Raw genomic sequence first — 24,892 nt, 5'->3', positions numbered from 1 at the left:
AACGACATCCATGGAGGGCCTCCTAGTTAGAGGACTGTTTTGGTTCCTTGGAGTGGACCCGATCATCATGTGGAACCCATCATTGGATCTCATGATCGTGGCCTACTACCCTTAGTGACCTAGGACTTTGAGCTTTGCTTATTACCGTTATTAGGAACACCATGAATGGTTTAAATTGCATTGATTAGTTATTATTTTTTATTACTTCGTCTTTAAGTAATAGTATGCGCACATGGCGCGACATTTGGGGTGTAGGTTTTTCTTATAAATAGGCAACCCCTTGTAGGGTTTTTATATATATATATATATATATATATATATATATATATATATGGAAGATTAATAAAATTTCTGTGTTTTACCTGCTCCTCTTTGAGTTGTGAAAACCTAATTGGGTGTGAATCCCTTCCTTCTTCGAAGAGCTGACTACTGTAGTGCGAAGCCACACCTATCCTGATTCGCCTCCACCTTCTTCCATCCATATTTCTTTTCTCCTACAATCATCTACGCTTCAAATCTATTCTCTATTGCAGCCGTTTTTCTCTCTACAACAGATTTCCAAAATCTGGCCTTGCAGGAGGGTTGAAACTTCAGCGGAGCACCATGCACAAACTGTGCATTGGATTGAGCTGAAATTTGGGAGTTTTGAAGTCCAACCCTGGCCGACCAGGGCTAAGCTGGCATTTTCTTGAATAGTGGGCCCTACACACGTGCGGCTGGGATCACACGCACGTGCGTTTGGGCCATTGCTGCTGTCCACACGTGCGGTACTTATCTGGTTCGTCTCTCTTTCCTTTCACTCCTCTTTCACCCAAAATCTCTAAACCTAACCCTAAATTATTCAAATCTCTAATTTTATACCTTTTTTTTTAAACCTTAGGGTTTCTCGAATTGAAATCTGTGAAACCCTTGGATTGGAGAATTATTTCTATGTATGTGTGGATGAATTTACCCTCCTTTGATTATTGTTTGGTCTATAATTTTGATTGATCCAACCCTAGCTTGTTTAGGCTTGGGCCTGCATAGATTCTCCTTGATTGAATGCTTGAACTTTCGTGTGGGGTATGGAATTTTGTGTAATTGTTTTTGAACTAACGTGATCTAAAGCCTGAAAATCTTGCACATCATATTTGAATTTCATGTCCTGCATCATGTTACTAAAATCACAGTCCATAAATTTACCTTAACTAAAATCACAGTCCATACACTCTGTTTTAGTTCAACTAATTTTAAAATCTTTAGGTTTTAAAGCAACACTCCATAAATCTAGCTTTGTGTTTACTCCCTCTCTTGTCTTGTTAATCAAAACTATATCTTTTGCAACATGCACCATGGATATCTTCCTCTAAATGCCCCTTTAAATCGTCCATAACCAATGAGAAAGATGCGGGATCAATGTTGACCCTTGGTGCAAGCCTATAGTAATTGAGAACTTACTTATCTCTCCACTAGTGGCAAGGTATTCCGTATCGGTAATGGTGGCCGTAACAGTCACCACCATTACCGATGCGGGTATCGGCTGTAACGGCCGATACGGGGGCGTAACGGCTGTTACGACCACCATAACAGTTGAAATTTTTTTTTTTGTCCGAAAAATTCTGAAAAAATATTTAGAAAATCAAGAATAATGTAAATATTCCAAATATGTATTCCTTTTTTGTTTTGAACATGTTTATGGTAGTGTAATGGTCCACTCTTTGGTGAGAGTGTTTATCAGGCTGTCTAGTGAATTTGTGAACATGATTATATGTATATAATGTTTACACATCACAATCAAGCATTAAAACTAAAAATAAGAAAAATTGCATAAATACTATTTTTTCAATTTTTTGAAAAAAAGGCCATCGGAGCTTCTTTTCGCTCAAATCACTTCAATCTATGATTTTAATATTAAAAATTATAATAAGAGTGGTCAAAATCTACTTGCAAAATGATCTAGGAGAGTTTTTGGAATGAGAAAAGTTATTAAAAAAAAAGGCGGCGTGAATGGATTTAAATAGAAAAAAAAAGTGGCCGTTTTTCAACCGTTACAGGGGTAACGGTCGTTATGCCCCGTAACGGCCGATACGGTTCCACAAAATCAATTGCCCCGTTTCACCCCCGTATCGCATAACGGTCGTGGCCATTACTTATACGTATCGGCCTTTACGGGTGTATCGTAACGGATACGGAACGCCTTGACTAGTGGTCCTCACATTTGTTGTCGCTCCCTCACAGGTTCATACATATCCTTAATCATGTCAACATATCCTCTTGAATCTCCTTTCTTTCCCAACACTCACTAGACTAACTCACTGGGGACCCTATCTAAGTCAACAAATGCACATCCATTTCATTAATTAAAAAAATGTCCGAACTTCGAACTTCCCATGTCGACAATCCTTTATTTATTTATTTGAAAGTGCCAACAATCCTAATTGGGAGGACATTGGGAAACACATGCGTAGTGTGGGATAATTATCACGGGAAGGAAAAACAAACAGATGTCTTGAAAAAATGAGTGATGCTTCAGGTATAGGAAAGAACCTTTGGGGTCTGTAGTAAGGTTTTCCGGCTTATTCAGGAATGGGGTGGTTTGTATTTGTTCTTTGTTCTTTTGTTGCAGGGTTCCTGCTAATGAAATAATCAAAATCAAACCACCGCCCCCCCCCCCCCCCACACACACACACACACACAAAAAGAAAAGGGAAGAGGTTACTTCGGGTAAAAAAGCTCTGAAGCATATTTGTGGTAGAAAGAGACACATGTAAAGGTTATTTAGGTCTCCTAATCTTAATCTAAGAAACAAAATTGCTTGAATATCAAAAATAATTTTCTTCCTAATTATCTATTTTAACTACACATTTCATAATATTTCATCTTTATTGTCTAACCAAGGCCGTCTCTTCTCCCTTTTGGATTTATCATTAGCCAACCTGACGCCACTGTAACCATACTGTTTCTGTTACCTAGACACAAGAACTTGCTTAATGCGTCATGAGTTAATTCTAATTTACATTTTGAAGAATATGATTCTCAGTAGGGAATGCTGGTCTCACTTTCTGTAGACTGGCTGTTAATACAGATGCAACTGAGGCTAAAGTTTGTGGTTGGTCTGGGATCCTTGAAGCTAAATTTTTGGTGGTTTGGCATCCGATCCATGTTTTAAATATTATCCAACATTGAGTCAACTTGGTTATCTGTCTTCAACGCTCAATGTTGGGTCCACATGAATAGAGATTTCACTGCATTTGAAATGCCAATGACAAAAATCCACCTAATTTCTTGTTCAGGTGCATGAGCATTCATTTTCCTATGAGGGATGCTATTTTTTCTTCTCAGAATATTGAGGAAAGATCCATGGTCACTAAAAGATGACTGGCTCCAGTGATCTGAAATATCTCATGGTCTTTTTTGCATTAGTTGGCACAGGATGTGCGTATTCTGATTTGATGTTAGCTTTCTAGTCTTTTGGGAATTATTTGGTGTAAATTCATTAATATGAAATGCGTTAAATTGTTATTGCTATCATGGTGATGTGATGTTTTTCCCCCCCTTGCATCCAGGTTGAGACTGTTGCACAATTCGGTGTTGTCTTTCTTCTTTTTGCTTTGGGTCTTGAATTTTCCTTGACAAAGGTATCTTGTAGACAAGATCTGATAACTTCTTTATGGTAGTTTATTCTGAATTTTCATGATATTTTTCCTCTCTATTTTTCTTACCACTGGACCCTTAATCTAGCTCATCTTATTAAATGCAGTTAAGAGTTGTTGGGGCTGTTGCTGTTCTTGGGGGGCTACTTCAAATTGTTATTTTTATGTTCTTGTGTTGTGTAACTGCCCTGGTACAATGCAGAAAAACACTTTGTAAACTAAAATTTCTATTGCAACTGGCTGAGATGGTCTTTTCTAGATTTTATCCCAACCAGTGTGGAATTTTGACTGCTTAATTTGAAAAAAGTGCAAACTGTTTATTATATACAGCTATGTGGTGCAAAGTTATCGGAGGGAATATTTGTTGGTGCTTTCTTATCAATGTCATCAACAGCTGTGGTAATTGTGTCATTTCTACCTTCTATAACATTTTCCAGTTGTTTTACTGGCTGCCAAGATCTAGTTGAGTTTACATGGTCTTTCATTCCTTTTACAGGTTTCGAAATTTTTGGTTGAAAAGAATAGTACCAACGTTCTTCATGGTCAAGTCACAATTGGGACACTTATTCTACAGGTTTGGGCCATTTGGCATGAAACTCTTAATTCCTGCAAAGTATTATCTAACTGATAAGTGAAAAGATGTCATACTAAAAATATTGGTTGTGGAATGTATAAGTATATTTTCCCCGTGGGTTATTCAGGATTGTGCTGTTGGTTTATTATTTGCTCTGCTCCCGATTCTTGGCGGTCATAGTGGCGTTTTCCAAGGAATAATATCCATAGGGAAGCTGTAAGTTCTTTTAATTTCTAATGGTTAGACACAGTTTTTTTTTTTCCTTTTAATATTAAATTCTTAAAACTATATAATTTATTGGATTTTTAGTTGGTCTAATGATATAAGCTTGTTTCAAATATTACTATTATCTATATATTATCTATTGTTAGTTGATTTGCCGTTTCATGATAACATTTGGTGGTGCAATTTATGTTTGAACTTTAATTTTAAATTTCTTTCGGACTAAGCTATTTATCTTAAGGTGCCGAATCTTCTCTGCTCTTGGTGCCTTTGTTGGTTTTGAGCTTTCACATTGATGCTTGACCTGTAGATGCTACTAAGGTTTCTTGTACACTCTTCATCTGCAGGTTGTTCGTGTTGTCCATGTTCCTAACTGCTGCATCTATATTGTCTTGGTCATTTGTTCCTCGATTCTTGAAGCTAATGATACAGTTATCATCTCAAGTGAGTGATTACCATAGCCTCAATGTAGATATATACTTTGTATTCTGATAGCAATCAAAATGATCATAAAGTGGAATCCCTGCCTTGGATTGTTTACTTGACATGCAAATGCTTATTCTGTGGGCCAAACAATGTTTAAATGACAGAAAATTGGTATCATCAGACAACTTACCAAAATATCTTTCTAATGGGTAAAATTTTATGCGATTCAAACAAGTATTGAAGAAGTTATGAGTTATGACCAGATAATCAATGGGTACGGGGATATGAATAAAATTAAGGTTTTCTAAGAGTCGATCACAATTGGTAAAAAGCTTCAAATGCTTTACACATTCGTGCATGGACTTTTCTGCAAGCCAGGGTGTGGAAATGAATTTTGATGGCTCGTCTCTAGGTAACCTTGGTCCATTTGGTATTGGTGGGGTGTTTAGAGATGATAAAGGCATTGTTTTCAAACTTTCTCCAGACTGAAAATAGAAGAGAGGAGAGTGCGGCAGAGTCCATGGCTCTTCGTGAAGGACATAGGTCTTTTGTGAGGAAGATTTTGGGTCCCTTGATTATGGAGGCGGATTCTTTGGGAGTGATTTTGTGGGCCGCATTCCCCAGGCAGGAGCCATGGAATCTGTCCTTCATTTTTGATGAAATACAATATCTAGCCTCTGGAATGCAATTTTTATTTCTAATGGCATTCTCATGGTTGAATCCCTGGCTAGGGTGGGTGCTAGACATTAGTTTCATTGTATTGGGAATTCTTTCCCTCTTTCTAAATGTCGTTCTTCTTTTCCTTTGAATAAAATCACTAATTAAAAAAGAGTCAAATTGGCTAGTCCATGATTGAGAAAAAGTTCCAATTAGGGGTTCAGGAGGTAGTAACCGTGGTTTGTCTTGTCAAAAGTTTAGCTTGGTGAGCTAGTTATCCTAGTTAAGACTGAACAGTCATTAGTCATATTGGTTAAAGGTTGTTTTAACTTATTTCTAATTTGGCTTCTCTTGGTTTTAGGAAAGTTATAGTCATATACAGGTTTTGCATATATATATATATATATATATATATATAGAGAGAGAGAGAGAGAGAGAGAGAGAGAGAGAGAGAGCAGTTGAATGAGATGATATAACGAAACATAGTAGCATCAACAACTCTAACCCTGATCCAAAACTCTAGACAGTTTCCTCCCTTAACTTGCATTTCTCTTTGCTATGGCCCACTAGAGTTTTGGATTAGGCTGAAAATGGGGCCCATAGAGTTTCAAGGGGTTCCGCATCACGTGGACCGTTCAGATCCTGTGCCTAAGACACGTGTGCACAGGTGCTCATGTAAGAAGGTGCACAAGTGAGCTCGAATTAATTTGTGTGTATATGTGTGTGTGTGTGTGTGTGTGCAATAGCAAGTTATGAGCGTTTTAAACTTAGCAAGTTGGGTTTTATAATTTTTTATCTGATTATAAATATGGACCTTAAATGGGCTCATGAATTTTAACATGAATATTTATATGAATAAAGCTTTCTTGAGGTTTTTTTAAGGGTCTGTTTGATTATGAGGAATCCATGGGAAAAGAAACGAAATCCCTTATGAGACAGTTTCCTATGTTGATGTGCAAGGAAAGCCATGGATTCCACACAGTTTTTGTTGGAGTTAGCATGAGTAGCATTTCTCTGGTACAATGTACAAGCTGATCCTAATCTAATAAATCTAGGATTTTCTGCTTGCAAAACAAAATTAACCCTCTTTTTTAATCCATTGTTGTAAAGTGCTTGGAAAGTTAATCATTACACCTTTTTTTTTTCCCTCTCTTTTCACACAATCAAACAGGCCCTTAGTTCCCATCTTTAGAGGAATGATTCTTGTTATTAATTTTTATAGTAACACTAGTACAACGCTGTCGAAGCATATTCGGTGGCCCTTATTTCTAGTTGGGATTTTTGCATAAATCAAGTGGATCTGTTAGAGACTTTGGCCAAATTTTTGGTAAGCAGGATAGGATCCAATCCCCCTTCTGATTTCAGGCTCAAGTTCCATTCCATACTGCTTGCTTGATCTTCATCATGTTTATTTATTTTGCCTTTGGATCTTATGATTCTTATCTTGACACTACGGAAAGCCCCTTTCGTCATATTCTTTCCAAGCTTGTTTAGGAGAGCAATTAGACACAAAATTTGGGAACATTTATTCTTTTGCAGATGGGATGGGGTTTCTTGCCTTGAATTGGGGATCTTTTTATTTTTATTTTTTGTTATAGTTAAAGTGGTTTCAGTGTTATGCACATATAAGATACCATAAACTTTGTATGTTTTCACTTAGGAGGATAAAGTTGATATATGGCTGTTGCACTTCTACCTCTTCCGATCCGTTATTATTTTACTGATATGCGTTGATCTTTAGTGAGATATTTATATCTTTGATGTTTAATTCTCTTCCCTTTGTGCCAATAAAGAATATCTGCTAGCATCTTGAAAGTTCCATGCCATAGATTTGTGTAATCCATTAAGTTAGCATATTTTGTGAGATTGCAGTGTCTTGTTTTTCTTTCCTCAAGCTTTCGTAAACTACAAAATGGTTTGTCTACTATTTTTATTCAATTAGCTGACTTTGTGCTGGTTTGCAGACGAATGAACTCTATCAGCTAGCTTCTGTGGCTTTCTGCTTATTATTAGCATGGGTAAGAACAAATGTAACTTCTCTCTGTTTATCAGGGTCATGCATTATAAATTTATAATATCTTAGTACAATTTACATTATCATGCTCATCCTCTATCTTAAAACACCCCCCCCCCCCCCCGCCCTCTCTCTCTCTAGCTAGCTAGCCCTTTATCTATCTTTCTGCAACTTACATGATTGTGCCCATCCTCTTGCTCTCTCTATCTTACTGCAACTTACATTACCGTGCCCATCCTCTCTCCCTCTCCCTCTCCCTCTCTTACCGCAACTTGCATTCATGCCCATCCTCTCTCTCTCTCTCTCCCTCTCTCTCTCTCTCTCTCAAATCTGATTCCTGTAGTTTTCTGTCTAGCTGATAAATGGAATTGGGAACTATTTTCACTTTCCATTTTATTTGGTTATGATGTCACGTTCAAGTTTTGTCCAGTGACATGGATATATATATTTATATTAGTTCTAGAATATAATGAATATACAGAGCAAGTGTAGTAGATCTACTTTATTGGTGGTGTTCCCTTTTTCACTAAGTGCCAATTACAACTTTATGAAACATTTATCACTACTCTAAACTAAGGAAAAAATGAAAAGAAAAACTGTATATAAGGGTGACAAGGAGTGACCTATATAATGCATTGTATTGGTGTATGAGTGCGTGGGCCTTGCATGTGGGCTTGAATGTGCCTCTTCTAGGCTTTTGTGTTGTGGGCTTTTAGTCCTTAGTTATTTAGGATTCAACCGTGTTTTCTTATTTCCCCCATTTGCCTTTTCCCTATCTCTTTAGTGTCTCTTCAATATTAATGGCATGTTTGTAATTGTACAAGGCTATCTATTATAACTAAGAGGGTTGGATCCAATTGAATCGATATTTGTAGTCTTATTGACTTCCGATGGAAAATCAAAGAGTTTGACACTAAGAGTACAGGTTGAAGTCAACAAATCAATGGCATATTTTCGTTGAGACAAAACTATGCCATATTTGGTATGGGAGGCTTTAATTCTAAGGAAATATTTTAACAGTCCCAAGTCTTTGATATTAAGCACATTGCTCAAATATAATTTCAACTCAGAAATGGCGTTAGTATCATCACCTGTAATAAGAATATCATCCACATATGCACTCATAATAATGGTCCCCTTCACATGCCTCTTGACAAACACAAAATAATAAGGATGAATATGAGAAAATCCAATATAAATCAAGGCCCCATTAAACTTATCAAACCAAGCTTGAGGAGCCTGCTACAAACCATATATTGTTTTTCTTAGACGACATACCTTCCTCTCCTCGCCCTTTCGAGTAAATCCAGGAGGAATCATATTGATCTCCTCAATCAAATTACCATTCAAAAAAGCATCTTTAACATCCAATTGATGCATAGGTTAATGCAAATTGGCAGGAGAGAAATACTCATTCGAACAGAATTCATCTTACCAACAGGAGCAAAAGTCTTGGAATAATCCTCACTAAAAGTTTATGTAAAGCTTTTAGTTATAAGGCGGGCTTTACGTCAAGCTATATTTCCATTAGGATTGTACTTGAGTGCATACACCCAACGACAACCACATGATTTTTTCCAATTGGTAACTCAACCGTTTCTCTTGTATGATTCTTTTCAAGAGTTACCATCTCCTACTCCATAGCTTGTTACCATAGATAAGAAATAAGGGCCTGCTTAAAGATTTTTAGGAATGGTGGAAGAAGAGCACTCAAGAGTAGAAACAAATGATTTATGCTGAGGAGAAAGAAGATAGGAAACAAAGTGTTCAATGGGATGAGAGGTGCAATGTATTTTTTTCTTTCTAACAGTAACAGGTAAGTCCAAGGAAGGGTTGTCAAAATATGGATCAGCATAAATAAGCAAATGTGTAGGGACACTATCAATACCTGTAGCCAAAGGAGCATGCTTTGTTGTGTCCTGAGAAGTAATATGATTATGAATATTCCTTCGTTCATATACTTTCAAGCTAGACTTAGTGGAATCAGTAGTAACCGTATGTTTAGCATTGTTGGGTTTAGAAGGATAGGGACATGAAGAACCATAGAATAGTGCTCCCCCTTTACACAAAAAAATATGGAGCGTCTTCAACAAATTTAATATCCATAGAAACATAACACTTTTTAGTAATTGGATTTTAACACTTGTACCGCTTTTGTGAATACAAATATCCAAAGAAAATGTATTTAACATCTCAATTTGATAATTCAAATTTAATATCCATAGAAACATAACACTTTTTAGTAATTGGATTTTAACACTTGTACCGCTTTTGTGAATACAAATATCCAAAGAAAATGTATTTAACATCTCAATTTGATAATTTATTTCCCCAAGGCCTGGAATTTCAGGAATTGGATAAAGGATCGAAAAATACTGGACAAGTGACTCTTCAGTAAAAAGATTACTAGGAAGGCGATTAATCAAATAACTGGTTGTGAGAGCAGTCTCTAACAAATCAGATTTAAGAACAAACATACCAATGAGGAGAGTACAAGTGACTTTTAAAAGGTCTATTTTTCCTTTCATAAATTCCATTTTCTTATGAGGTATATGCACTCATGGTCTGAGAATTAATACCATGCTCTTGAAGATAAGATAACATAGTATGGTAATTTACGCTTTTGTATTATCTATACGAAGAGTTTTAATATTTACATTAAATTGATTGTTGACCTAACTATGAAACACTTTGAAAATAGAGCTGACGTTATCTCTATTTTTCATCAAAATAAATCCATTTTATACGAGATGCTTTTTTAATAAATGGGACAAATTATTTAAATCTATTAGAGATAATAGGAATTGTACCCCATAAATTTAAATGAACCAAAGAAAAAAAATTCTATTCGTGCATTGGATGCTTGCTCAAATTGTTTTCTACTCTGACACGTTACATGCTTGCTTGACTCTCTGTATCATGCATTGGATATTTGCTTGTTAGAGTGGGAATTCTGGGTTAGGTGAAAGTAATTTAATTTGGTGATATTTCACAATAGAAAATTGGTTTCAGGGAATCCCCTCATCCACATCAGAAGGTAGCTAAGATAATGGGCGTATGATATGCCATGAATAATCCGCATACTGCTGTGACATTTTTGCAGTAAAGCTTCTCATTCGCATCTAATCCTCCACTTTTTATGCTATTTTTTCAGTGCAGTGATAAGCTGGGTTTAAGTCTTGAGTTGGGTTCATTTGTTGCTGGTGTTATGATATCCACCACTGACTTTGCTCAACATACTTTGGATCAGGTACTCTCCTGTTTCCTCTATTACAACCAGGAACACCTTAGACAGGAAAGCCCAAGATAGCTCATTTCTAGTTCCTCGACTTGCCTACAATATTATATTTAGGATACCAACTAATCACATAATATTCCCCAGCGATTTGTATCTCTTTTTTTGAGATTTAGGAATAGTAACTGATTCAATCATTTCTTTTTATTTTTCGAATATTGAGAATTTTGTTAAGGGAGAACCCAAAGCACAAAAACAAACAACCCATAAATAAAAAAGTAACACAGTTACACCAAGGGCAGTGAATCCCGAATCAAAACACGAGACAAAGAAGGCCCCTTTTTAGCTGGATCACCAGCCACCGAATTAGCTTCTCTCTTGACATGTTTCTCTTAACTCTCTTAGGACCAATTTTGACGCACTTCCTCAAAAGGGGCTTTACCGAAAATGGGGTTTCAAGCCTGCATTTTCAGTTGACTCGACAAAAAACTAACTGGATTAGTATTTGCCAAGTCGTCATTTTAGTGCCTATGAGTGGGAGAGGAGATGGGGGTTTGCAAAGTTCATCCAAATACACAACATCAACTTCTATTTGTACAAAACAAGCATTTATGTCTCAAACACCCCTTCTTAGGGTGCATCCAAACAGGCCCTTATTTCCTCTATCCACCAAGCCAAACGGCAAGGATAGAGGCCTGAAGAGAGAGCCCAGTGATGGCGAGATATGGATATCCTTCAATGATCATCTGCAGGGCAGTCCTACATAGCTGCTTCAAACTGAACCATAATGCTCCTGCCTCTGCTTCATTGGAATCCATGATCCTCTCTTGACCCGAGAAAGCCCTCAGCATTTCGCCCGAGCTATTTCAAATGACCCCTCCAATCCCAGACGGGCCTGAAACTCCTATCCACATTTAATTTCAATTGGCCTGCAGGAGGTGGAACCCAAATACTCCAAGACTAAACCAGAATGACCCAGTCTTCCAAGACAACAGCCCAACCTCTATGCAAATCTGCAATATGCTCCCTTTTCAATTCCTTGCAAGCCAACACCCAGGAGATGATCGGATTTCTGACACCAACAGCAATGCTTTCTGGAGATTTTGATTTGTTATGAAAGGTGTGGTCATTTTGCTCTTTCCAAATGGCCCCACCCAATAACTGGAAGCAAGAGATACCACCAAATCACCCACTTCCACAGCGAATTGCCTTCTGATTTCTAAGCCAAACCCCTAAAGCCACTTTCCAGGCAGTGTAAGATTCATAAATTTTAGAGATTTGATTCCTGCACCTAAACTTTTTTTGGCTTGCAAGCTTCTGCCCATTCCAAAAGATGGTACTTCTGTTTGTCACCTGCCCCTCTCCAGAGGAAATCACTTTTGATTTTTTTTTTTTTTTTTTTGAACCTTCTAATCACTCTGGCCAGACTTTTGAACAGGGACATGAAATAGATAGTCATATTCCCAACCCAACCCCCCCCCGGATAGATATTTTTATTTCCATCCAGATTGTTATCTTTTGTTCTTCTCCCTCTGTCCCATAAGGAATGGGAGGCTTATCCATGCGGAGAGGAAAACCTAGGTAAGTTGATGGTACTGAACCCGCTCTGCAGCCAAATCATGTAGCCGCGATGTCTTGCTCTTCCAATCAATCACCATTATTTTTAATAAAGAGATTAGTCTTCAGTCATGACATTACTTCAAAGCATTTGACTACAATGCGCAAGTTGTTCACCTGCTGCCCAACTACATTGCAAAATAAAATCCTATCATCTCCTCATCCATTTAGTTCCATGAATAAATTTCTTATTCAAATTTCTCTCTTTTTATCTCTATGTATGGCATAATGGTGGAGCCACTTTGACCACAAGGAATAGGACTATCATGTTTCAAACAATTTAGGGGCTCCATTGGTGTGGAGTTCCCAAGCATGCACAATTGCGATAAGGCGACTCAATGATTTATATGGAACCTAATACTCCTTTCTGAATGGGAGGATGATATGCTTTTAACCAAAGTGGGACCAAAACTTTCAAACATAGGTACGCAAAGGCAGCCTGTTATAATTTTTGAATACATAAAAAAGAAAAAATCCCGACGACAAATAAAAGCATGAAAAGCAATTTTGGTAGCCTAATGCTTCTTCCATCCAAATGCTATAGTAAATGGAAAAGAAAGCAAATGGTTTGAAGTTCCGTAAAGCATCCAAGGGACCAATGTTCGGATAGAGTCTTTTTCTTTCATGTAGAAGAGAGAATTAGAGTGGAATGTAACATTCCATAAAGCCAAAGAATGACAAAAAAGCGAAAAACTAATTACAAATCTGCCCAACTATCAGGGAACTAAGATGGTACTATTGCCAAAGATTCGGAAGCCCATTCCTTGACATAATCTTTTCCCGAAGTACACACCTCCGCATGGACTCTGATGGGGACCTTAAAGTCTATGAGCAGAGGACTAAGTTTGAGGTGGGGCCCATGAGTCTTCTCCAGGCTCCATGGGCTAGTTGGCTAATTTTACGAGCCAACTAGGTGGTATAGTTGGGCCCCCTTGAACCGAACAAGCATGGTGTGCCATAAAGGCTGTTATGGGTCCGTATAGGCCATTGTGCAAAGGTAACGGTGGCAATCGTTACACGTTACGAGGTCGTAACGACCGTAATAACCGTTTTGCAAAAAAGACCCATAACCACTGTTAACGGCCCGCTACGTCCCTTGTAAAGGCCATAACAACCCTATAATGGTTTGTTACAAGGTCATATTTAAGTTTTTCAGACATTTTTTTTCAACTTTACGGGACAAATGTATGGGTTTTTTTTTTTAAATAATTTTATTTATAGTTTTTCTTCAATAAAAAAGTGACTGTAATAGCTGCTACGGGCGCCGTAACAGCTGTTACAACACGTATCGTAAAGGTAACGGTGGTGGCCATTATGGCCATTGTTACCGTTACAGAATACCTTACCAACAAGCGTACGTGTGCTTTATGTTAAGAGGAGTTATTGTAAGGGTGTTTTTGTAAGAAAATGTTACTATAGTGGGGTATTTTGTGATAAGTATTTTAGATAAATCAGCCTGGTAGTCCTTATATAAGGTTTTCTTGGGGGAGAAAGAAATACACTGTAGCTCGTTTTTTTTTTCTCCTCTTTCTGGTCTTGGCGCCGACTCCAAGACCACCACTGGTGTTGATTCCGACGAGATTTATCACTTCCTCAACTTCTAATCTCCCACATCCTTCTTCTTTCTAATCCTCACATATTCTCCTTAAAACTTTTTAAATTTTTGTTTTTTTTTTTGTTTTTTTGTTTTTTTTGTTTTCTTTATTTTCTTTATTCTCATTGGCCGTCCGCTATCAATTTGGTATCAGAGGCCTAGGTTTGCTATGTCGACTTGCACAGGCAGATCTTCGTTTTTTTTTTTTTTTGTCTTCTTTATTTTCTAATCCTCACATATTCTCCCCAGTACTTCTTCGTGAGTCTCCGCTATTTGAATATTGAACATCATAACCACGAATAGGAATGAAGCGGCAATAGCTCCTATATGAACTACTGGGGAGATCATAGCGGAGAAGTCAAGACCTAACAAAAGAAGTAAACCTAAAGTGTCGCGAAAGACTGGGATGGGAAACGAAACGGGATGTACCGAATTTTTAGCACGTGCATTGTGGAACAGTATAATAAGGAATACTGAATACACTGACCCAGTTCAGAGGGTGACCTTCTGGACTGCCATGTCTCCTTTGTAAGGATGAAGTGGATTCCGACAGGAGATTCTTGACTCTATGGTGTGAATTAGTTTGTTCACTCCAGAAGGCCGTCGATTTCCTCCGGTGTGTTGTGGGTTGACGTATCCGCGATGCGGTTGATCCACAGTACATCGCCTTTTCAGGCGTGACGTGGGTGGTTCAAGTGATGCGTCGGCAGGATGACGTGCTTACACCGTTACACGCATGGCGGATCAAATCAACTACCTCGTTCGGCGCATGGATGCCTTGGAGCTGTGAGTGGAGCGATTGGAGTCAAGGAACGACGAAAATTGTGTGCCTGCAAACCCTACACGTGACATGAGAGATGATGACACTTCTGGATAGCATGTGGCGGAGAATAACGGCAAGGCTCATGTAGGGATGACGTGGACTGTTATAGCTGTGGTGAAAAGGGGCATTATGCAACATGTTGCCCCTGGAAAATTAACGTTGTTTGCGCAAAAGAAGAGGATAATGAACCAGAGAGGGAACACGGTCCATGTGAGGCTCATGTATGGCAAGAAGACACCAATGAATGTGGCCCAGGAGATGGAATATTGGCCATTGTTTGGAGAGTACTTGCAGCCCCTGAGGAAGAGATTGAAGATTGGCGACAAACTTCTTTTTCCAAACCAGAGTTAGGTGTGGTGATAAGGTTCTATGCAACCTGATTATCGATGGGGGAAGTTGTTCAAACATGGTGTCACAAGAGCTGGTTAGGGAGATACAATTACCTGTTGAGGCACACCCTCAGCCCTACAAGATCACATGGTTCAATGAGGTGACCAATCCAGCATCCAAGAGGTGCTTGGTGAAGTTCAAGATAGGCCACTATGAAGATTCCGTCTGGTGTGATGTAGTTCCAATGAACATCTCTCATATACTTTTTGGACGGCCTTGGCTTTATGATCGAAAGGTGTTTAGTGACGAAGAGGCCAACGCAGATACCTTCAAAGTTAATGGCAAGAAGATTCTCCTTACACCCATGAAAGCAAGTGAGCCAATGGAGAAGAGAGCCGAGCCATAGAAGTTATCCAATGTCTTAACTACGAGGCAATTCAAGGAAGAGGCATATGCGGAGGACAAATCATTAGAAATGGAAAGATCGATGAAAAATCTCAATGAGAATTTACCTGCTGCCCTCATTGAGTATAACACGAAAGATGATCTTGTGACAAAGCATGCAAAGGTTGCAGAGGAAGCCATTGCAGGCTGGGAAAAGGCAGAAGCTGAAGCCGTCTTTCAAGGAAGAATTGGCGGATGCTTTGCAGCAGATAATAGCTGCAGGAGAAAGGATAGTTCACTTGGATGTAGCCTTAAAGGAATGTACGCAACAACTACAATTGGTCTGGGAAGAGCAAGAGCAAAAGATCTATGATGCTGTAATGAAGACCTCAAGAGAATTCAAAAAGTTGTGGATAAACCTAGAAGAGAAGCTAGCAGAAACAGGTAAAAAGCTTTCAAAATTACTTGTTGACAACAATCATCTGATTAAGGTCATTCAGGTTAAGTAAAATTTGGTTGAAGATTTGAGTGAGTGCAAGTCCTAGGCGGAGGCTGATTTTAAGGCTTTAATGGCAAGACTGGATTCTATGGAAAAGGAGAACACTTCCCTGAAATATAAGGTTCGTATGCTTGAGAAGGAACTTGAAATACAGAACGAAGAAAGAGGATTTTATCATAAATCAGCTAATGCATCACCTGGTGAGTGTGAAGAAGATTGCAAAGTTAGAAACAGAATGCCAGAGATCATATCTCCTGGTTCGAAAGAGATTGCCAGGTCCTGCTGTTTTTGCAAAAATGAGAAGTGAAGTTGAATGCCTCGGAAGGAACGTGGCCAAGCCAAGGAGAACAAAAAAAAAATAAAATCAAATCTTTCAATGGGAGGTTTGACAATGAAGGATTGTATGTCTGGATCATATGAACCAACTCTTGCATCAGTATCTGAAGATGTGTACAATGAGGATGAAGCTATCTGTGCTCGAACAGCCTGGGCCTATGGGAAGTCTGGTGGTCGCATTTCACATTCTTTATCAGTTTACAGTTGCCAACTTCACAAACCAAATCAGGTCAAGATCACATTTGATTTTCTCAAGAATGGTTTTCAAGACATCAACAGTTCCTTGGATTTATCTTTTGATGATGATTCAATAGTGTTGATGAGAAGATCCCATTCCTAGCTTATCTGGCCAGTGTCCTGAAAGAGAATTTAATTTTGTCCTATCAGCCTCCAGTTGGAAGCATATGATTTCGCGATCTTATTGCAGGATTTATGGGGATATATTGTCACGTGCCTCTTAATTCCACTAGCATTGTTGTGTTCTCATCAAGGGCTGTGGTGATCGAGAATGTTGTTGGTGAACATCTGGCAAGGCACTTGCCCAAAGAGTGGCGAACACCTGTGGCAATTGAGGATGGCAGGACTATAGATGATGTCCTTACTATGATTGAAGCTCCTCATTAATCAGATCTGATGATTGAGTTGATAAAGAAGCCAAAACTACAAGTTGTTTGATCTAGGACCAATGCATGAACCAAATATTATGTGAGATCAAGTAGCAAAATTAAGATAATTAACAAAAAAAATAAAAACCTTGCCATAATCCTTACAACTACCACGAAAACCAAAAGAATATCATGCATAATCCTAGCCTAGGTTACCAACATCATCACACAAGATCATTAAATAAAAGGAAACTAGGATCTAATGGATATAGGGACATCCAATTAGCATAAGGTAAAGTCTATTTCAAAGTAAAAGACTTAATACAATGTAAGGTAAAATTAGGGTTGGGAATTTGGGAAATATAGGAATTAGGGTTCATGGGATCAAATTGGGTGAAGGGATTAAAAGGTTTATAGGTTAGGATGTGGGAATTAGGGTTTTGGATAGAAGGGGTGTAAGGATTTTGGGTGAATTGAAGAATGGGAAAAGTTAGGGTTCGATAATTTGGAAAAGTATGAGAGTTAGGGATTTAAGGTTTATGGTTAGGGTTTTGGAATGGAAGAAGAGGGTTTTGATCTAAGGGTGATGGAAAACCAAAAGGGACAAGGTATGGCTGTACAACCAACCTAAGGGGTTCACACATACGCGGCCACGTGTGGCTAGATTTGTAGGGTTTTAGGGTTTGGACTGTGGATGGATATGGGTAATGGAGATTAGAAGAAATGTGAAGGTTTGGGATGGGAAGATCGAAGAATTTCAAATGAAATATCTTGATGGTAGATGAATGGATGAGGATGTGGGGATAGATGGAGACCTCGCACCTCCGTTGATGAAGATCGGCGTCACACCAACTTCTCTCCCAAATCGCATGGAAGATGTCTTCAAGTCACATGAAGATGGAAGAAGAAAAAAAGCAATGGAGCTCTCTCTCTCTCTCTCTCTCTCTCTCTCTCTCTCTCTCTCTTCAAATTCTAATGGTACACACCCATCTTTCTCTTTTATAATCTCAAAAAAGATCTTTTACAAAAAGTCGCTCTCAGATAAGATTCTCAATATAAAGATGCTTAATAAATTAAACGTTGTTCCTAACTCTCTAATCTCAACACAAATATAAGGTATACCAAAAATAATGAAGCATGTAAACAATCTAAACAACAAAACTATTTCCTGGCCCATGGGGGTCCACAATCGAGATGTCCAATGATGATCCAACGGTCCAATCATCGCGTTCACCCAATCTAACGGTTCAATGTGTCCATCAAGTTCTGAAATGTAACCCACGTGCATCTTCCCAGTGTGGGGTCTTAAAAATGCATGAACATGCACGGGGGTCTTCAACGTAGCTAGGAATGTGAATTGGGCCAAGTAGGCCCCATGTAATGGTCGTCTAGCCATAAGAAGACCGGTTCAACCCTCTGCTATGGTGCTCGGATGTCCTCATCATTGTCATTACATGCATGGAACATTTTGAGGCCATCACTAGTTCTGCTTTTGTGCACCTTTTAGACTCCATTGGAGACATTGGTCACAACTTTTCTTGGACATTGCTGACCAGCTGGAGCTAAAGTTTACCTAGTTCAAATGGGGTCCTGAAATATCTCTCTGAGATTGCTCTGCTTTCACGTGCAGCAATTCTGTGTGGTCTAGGTAAAATTCAGGCACATTCAGATTTGGAAGTAGCCTTTGGTCATTTCTGACAAAGAAAGCATGTTTAATGCTCTATCCAAGACTGTTGGGTTACTAGAAGGGCATGATGCTTTCTTTAATCAGTTCTACTATGGTTGTTTCTTCCATGAGGTTCTGGAATTTCAGTTTGTTGACCGTCATTCCCCTTCGCCGAGGGAATGTGCCAAGACTACATCTGCTGAGATGATTGGCTTTGCAAGTTCTGCCATTTCGACATTCAATGGCGCAGAGCTGTCCATTACGGAGCCAAAGGATTCATCATTGATTCACATGGATGTAGATCAAATCTTTCTGCCTATTCCTTCAGCCGTTAAGGGTATTGTCTTTAAGAGTTCTTCTTGACAGAACATTGGCGAACCCAAAACTGATGTTAAGAGTGTGATGCAGCAGTCTATCAAGAGCAATTCTGGGTTCCCAACAAATAGTACTTCGGAGTTCGTATATGGGAACTCTCCACTGGCTCTGTTCAACAAGATGGTCCTTCGTTGCGTCCAAGGTGGTACTCAGCTCTTTCCTTCAGGCTCAAATGGAACGCACGTGCTTAATATAAGCGAAGAGATTGAAGATGTGTACGGCAATCAATTGTGTCCACTAGACCAATTTTCAATGGCACATGGATCACGCCTTCCAATTTTCAGTGTCTTAATCTGAATTTGTATGAGAGGTACTAGCTATCAACTCGCCGTGGTCAAGTTTTTCCAAGCTGGGGAGAGATGATGGGGACCTTAAGGTCTATGAGCAGAGGACCAAAGCTGAGGTGGGGCCTACAAGTCTTCTCCAGGCTCCATAGGCCAGTTGGCCAATTTTACAAGCTAACTAGGTTGTGCTGTTGGGCCCCCTTGAACCCATCAAGTGCATGTGTGCTTTCTGTTAAGAGAAGTTACTGCAATGGTGTTTTTGTAAGAAAAGTTTACTGCAGGGGGTATTTTGTAATAAGTATTTTAGATAAGCGAACTTGGTAGTCCTCATATAGGGTTTTCTTGAGGAGAAAGAAACGCATTGTAACTCAGTTTTTTTTTTTTTTTTGAAGAAAACTAAAGAGGTGCCGACTCCTCTTTCTCGTCTTGGTGCCGACTCCAAGATCACCACCGGTGCTGATTCCGGTGAGATCTATCCCTTCCCCTACTCTTAATCTCGCACATCCTTCTTCTACTTTCTAATCCTCACACCTCCTTAAAACCCTTTAAATATCCGTTCTTTCTCCTTATTTTCTTTATTCTTGTTGCCCATTCGCTATCAGACTCCCTTCCGATTCCTAAAACAACGAAGATTCCTTTCCGACCACAGTGACCATATACCAACTAGCAAACATAAACGCTAAATCATCATCCCGATCTTCCCTTTACCCCCACCATGCCATAACAAGAAGAGAGATTTGATGGAGCCTGACAAAACCCATTCGATGCCAAACATGATTATTTTTCTTGCAAATGGAAGGAGAATGAAAAGATGATTTATTGATTACTCATCCTGATAGTATAAAAGACACATTTGGAAGAATCATTTGCCTCTTATGGAGATACTCAACCGTGAGCACCTTGTTTCTTCCCACTAGCCAAGCTAGAGCAGCCACCTTTGTAGGATCACCATATCCCTACATGAAAGCTGTATGACTTGCCCCATTGACATTTGAACCACCACTAATCATACAGTAGAAAGATTTTACTGAAAACTTGCCTGATTTAACGGCTAACCATCTTAACGAATCCCTTTCCGATGCTAGTGAACGAACTTCACTCGACATTTGCAGCAGCTTCAATAACTCAACCTCAGACTCATCCATGTTTTTTTCCACAAGGGGGAGCCCAAATGACTTCATCACCTTGAAAAGAAAAGCACCTAGTCACTTTCACATTAGCTTCTAGCGAGATCCCCAATAATCGGTGAAAGACCTCCCTCAACCTTTGCTTCCCTAACCAAACATACTCTCAAAATCTATTCTCTTCACCGTTACCCAATGAAACACCCACCCTTCCCAAACTTTGTTTTTCAGTGTGGCCACTGCTTTCCAAAGAGACAATGCCCTATACAATGATGAATCTTTCGTCCACCACAAACCCTCTTAACCCATATTTCCTCACCACTTCTTCTCTCCACAAGCTACATTCTTCCACCCCAAACTTCCAAACCCACTTGCCTAATAGTCCTATGTTACCCAATACCCAAAGACTGGGCCCCTAGCTCAAATGGCTTAAACTCCATAATAAAGCTAGTATTAGCAATTAATGTTTACTCATGGAAGGTTCTTCATCTGTGACCACGGAAGTTTCCATCAGATTCATGGATCTCATACGTGAGATACCAAGAAGAATTTAGGACATCAAGGTTGATGACATGAAAAGGATGGTACGTCTATTTGCTTTTCATGTTCTGAAGAAGCTGACACTTGGCAAGGCAAGAATGGTCCCTGGTATTAAAGGCTCTAATGAAGCTTAGATGCATTCTTTTTTGGAAGGCCTTGTTGTCCTCTAGTGTTCCTTCACAGGACCTTGGAGGGTGATTTGTTTAGTACCATTAGATGGGTGAGCCTTAGGTGTTGTTGCTCTGGACACTTGTGGAGCCTATGGAGGATTGTCATTGATAGATGTCAGTCTCTTATCTTAAAATTTCTGATTATATCAGTACTGTTAAATATCTTTAACACCTATAGTTGCCTCTCCTATGTCCTGAAGCTAGTAAAACAAAGGAAGCTGCGCAATCAAAATCCCCAAAACAATTTCTTGCAGGACAACATGTGCATAAAATGAAAATCTTGTGGCCATACTCTTTGTTAAGCTACAAAATTCACCATTTTTCTCTATATATAATCTTATACCCTTAAATATTTTCTTCTGTTAGTTTTTCAGTTAATGTTCAAAAACAAAAAGAAAAAAGGAAAAAAGGAAAAAGAAAGAAAGAAATGATTTTCTTCTATTACTTAATGGGAGATCAGATGATGCCTTTTGTTTTACATAAAGCAAGTGTACAATTAAGTGATTGATAGAGCAGAATATCCTTGATATATATATATATATATATAAGGAATGCTTTCTTGCTTGAAATCTTGTTTATTGGATTCCAGTGATTCAGTAATGCATGGTATGCCGAAGCACTTGTTATTTGCTATATTTACTTCCTGTCATCAAAGAGATGGAGCATTAAACCTTTCTAGTTGTAATTCAGATAGATTTCAGGCATGAATTTTACTTCCACTCTTTTCTAATATGAGTTGTAAGACACATATGGCTCTCACCTAGTCGCTCATATATATTGCAGGTGGAACCAATTCGTAACCTGTTTGCAGCACTCTTCCTTGCTAGCATTGGAATGCTGATACATGTACAGTTCTTATGGAGCCATGTAGATATATTGCTTGCATCTGTCATTCTGGTTGTCGTGGTTAAGACTGCTGTGAGCACTGTGGTGATCAAGGCCTTTGGGTACAGCATAAGGACATCATTTCTTGTGAGTGTTGTTGAACCCTTAAGATTAAAGCTATATGCTATTATAATAACAACCCTAGTAACTTCTGGTAGTTTAATGGTTTTTCTATTTGCCCTAAAGGTTGGTGTGTTGCTTGCTCAAGTTGGAGAATTTGCATTTGTTATCTTAAGCCGTGCCTCAAATCTTCATCTCGTTGAGGTACCGTCTCTCTTCTTCTCATGCATGCATGCACGCTTGTCCGTGCATGTTCGTGTAGTTTTCAATAATCATCTGCAATCTGGAATCCTACACATCAACTTTTCTATTATATTACATAAAATTTACTTGGTTTAGGGACGATATTTCTCCATCTGATATTAGTTTCAGCAAAAAGATTTCATCTAATACCATGTATATTTTTGGAATTACAAACCAAAAGGAAATATCAACCAGCAGCTTTGAGAACTATAAATATAAGCAAACGTGTTCTGTATGTACCAAAAAGTTCATTCACCATAGCCAATCCAAAAAATAAAAAATAAAATAAAAGATGAAAAAACTGTTCCCATGTAATTTTTTTATTCTGTGAATTATTGGAGTTCTATTTGACTGGATAGCTCATCGGATGTATTATCACTAAAATTTTGCTTTTGTCCAATTTTAGTGAAACATTTTAGTTCTCTTGCATTTGAAAATTTCCGAGTGCTCAAGATTGATCTGGTCCTTGTCATCAACACTTTTACGCCATCCTCAGCTGGACTGCTTTTCAGCTTGATTTAACTTGGCATAATTTGGTCACAACAAGGCCAATTACACTACTTTTTTTCCCCTTAGGCTATTGTTTCCATATTTAACATTTTTATTTTTTATTTTTGGTATCATTCAGGGGAAAATGTATCTTCTTCTTTTGGGGACGACAGCTCTCAGTCTGGTAGCCAATGGAAACTGCTATTAGATTTTTATTTTTATTTTTTATTTTTTGGTTTAAATATATTTGTCATCGTGAAATCTTTTTTGAATCCTGCAGGTAACAACTCCTCTCATGTTTAAATTGATACCTGCTGTAATGCACCTGGGCGTTCTGATGCACTGGTTTCCGGTGGAGAGCAGCACACAAAATGAGGTACAATAATTTCCTACATTTTATATCTTGATGAGAACCAGACCAGAAATCTAATATTAGCTGAACTTTTCCCTTTGTTATTCATTTGAAATCTTGATGAGAACTGGGCCTTAGGCATTTGCTCTTTTAATTTGAAACATGACATGTTACTCCTTAAAGGTGCTTCGGCAGTTTCTTCTGTGCAGAGCTGACTTATGATACCTTTAGGTATGTAACATCTTGGTCTGTATTACGACTGTGAAATTAAGATTAGAGTGGTGGAACATGGCCCAGCTGGCTTTTCTAGGTGGTGGTGGGATCGGGGAGTGCCCCACTTCCCATCATGCCTTTGCCAGTCCATTTTGACAACACGTTGATATGGTCAAACCAGAGCGATCCTTTAGCACACATTTCAACTTGTAAGTGGTGGTTTGGTTCAGCTTGTTACTAGGGCATCTATGGTGGTATGGTTCAGCTTGTAACTAGGGCATCTATCTTAAAAAGAAAAACTACGTTTCCCTTTCCTTGGCATGGCAATACGACCTTCTTAATTTTAAACTACTTCTGGATATTTTTTATTTCCAAATTTCCCCACGGACACGAGTTCAATTCCCCTCCCCGTGATTTACCCGATGCACGTGGTTTGTGGGTGATTGCGTGCATCTGCAGGGATTAGTCTTTCCTTAAAAAGGGGTGGGCACACCCTGTCATCATAAAAAAATAATAATAATAATAAAAAAATAAAATCCAAAGTCACTGTTCAGCTTGTAACCAGGGCACTATCTTATGTGTTTAAAAAAGAAAAAAAGAAAAACTATGTTTCATTTTCCATGGCATGGTGATACCACCTTTCTTAATTTTAAACTACTAATGGATTTTATTTTTTTTCCTTTCAAAATTTCCAAAGTAACTATTCAATGGCTTGCCAACTGAAATTCCCAATCGTGAATGTGTGACTGAGGACAGCTGAATTTCTGGGCAGGTGCAAGCTTACATTGATAAACTCCCCTTTGTTTTCAGGAGAGAGCTGCCATGATTGAAACCCGGAATAGATTGCTGTGACCTGACATGTGGATGTTGCTGGTTTAGCTGTCCTTTTCCAAGAATCTAGTTTCACAACTCCAAAAAAGAAAGAAAGAATGAAAGAAAAAAAAAATCGGAGCTTACGAGGAGCGGGGGTTGGATCACAATTCCAGAAGACTTGATCCCTCAAAAGTCAACGTATGTCTACCTTGTTACCATATCTTGATTTGTAAATATGATTTTCTTTTCAAAGGGATTGATCGAATTTTCTTGCTAATCTTTTAAGAGATGTGTAAGTGATTCTGATGTAGATGGAAGTAAACTCATAATTCGTCATCATTATCTTTAGTTATCTTAAATGAGCTAGAAATGAAAGTAGAAAGTAGATACATTACTTGATTCCTGATAATGGTAAGTGGGTAGATGTGACCCAGGGCTGCCTGTATTCTTTACAAACTGTGGGTCCCGCAAAAAGGGCCCAGAAGTTATCAAGAAAGTGGAGGGCAGTTCTCTGGAAAAATGGAGGGCTCTCCCACTCCACATTCTAATGCTCAGGGAGGGTGGGAGGGAGGGAGATGGTGGCACCTTACCACAGATCTTGGATGTGAATACACGTCACCCAATATTTATTTTCATACACAATCGTCTGTTCAGCCCATGTTTTTTTACCTTCCCTGGGCGAGGGGAAACACAAATATCAGCTTGATCAAAAACTTGTGGCCCCCAAGTT

At 38.6% G+C, this 24,892-nt stretch overlaps 1 protein-coding gene and 1 pseudogene across 1 annotated transcript in view; both read left to right on the top strand.

Annotated features, from left to right (window-relative positions):
• LOC131248427 (K(+) efflux antiporter 5) overlaps positions 1-24,561 on the top strand; it is a 51,399-nt gene extending 26,838 nt beyond the window's left edge. The window contains exons 8-20 of the mRNA XM_058248707.1: positions 3,546-3,617; positions 3,740-3,823; positions 3,963-4,031; positions 4,129-4,206; positions 4,334-4,422; positions 4,776-4,872; positions 7,476-7,529; positions 10,680-10,775; positions 21,891-22,079; positions 22,179-22,256; positions 22,924-22,968; positions 23,065-23,160; positions 24,160-24,561. Coding sequence (XP_058104690.1) covers positions 3,546-3,617; positions 3,740-3,823; positions 3,963-4,031; positions 4,129-4,206; positions 4,334-4,422; positions 4,776-4,872; positions 7,476-7,529; positions 10,680-10,775; positions 21,891-22,079; positions 22,179-22,256; positions 22,924-22,968; positions 23,065-23,160; positions 24,160-24,201 — 1,089 coding nt within the window. The 3' untranslated portion in view covers positions 24,202-24,561. The remainder of the gene's footprint in view (positions 1-3,545; positions 3,618-3,739; positions 3,824-3,962; positions 4,032-4,128; positions 4,207-4,333; positions 4,423-4,775; positions 4,873-7,475; positions 7,530-10,679; positions 10,776-21,890; positions 22,080-22,178; positions 22,257-22,923; positions 22,969-23,064; positions 23,161-24,159) is intronic.
• LOC131248428 (methionine S-methyltransferase-like) lies at positions 14,706-20,047 on the top strand (annotated as a pseudogene).
• Positions 24,562-24,892: the final 331 nt, after the last annotated feature.

The sequence above is a fragment of the Magnolia sinica genome, chromosome 6, assembly GCF_029962835.1.
Source record: "Magnolia sinica isolate HGM2019 chromosome 6, MsV1, whole genome shotgun sequence".
Classification (NCBI taxonomy): domain Eukaryota; kingdom Viridiplantae; phylum Streptophyta; class Magnoliopsida; order Magnoliales; family Magnoliaceae; genus Magnolia; species Magnolia sinica.
Note: the sequence above shows the minus strand (reverse complement) of the source record. Positions and strands in the feature narration are given on the sequence as shown.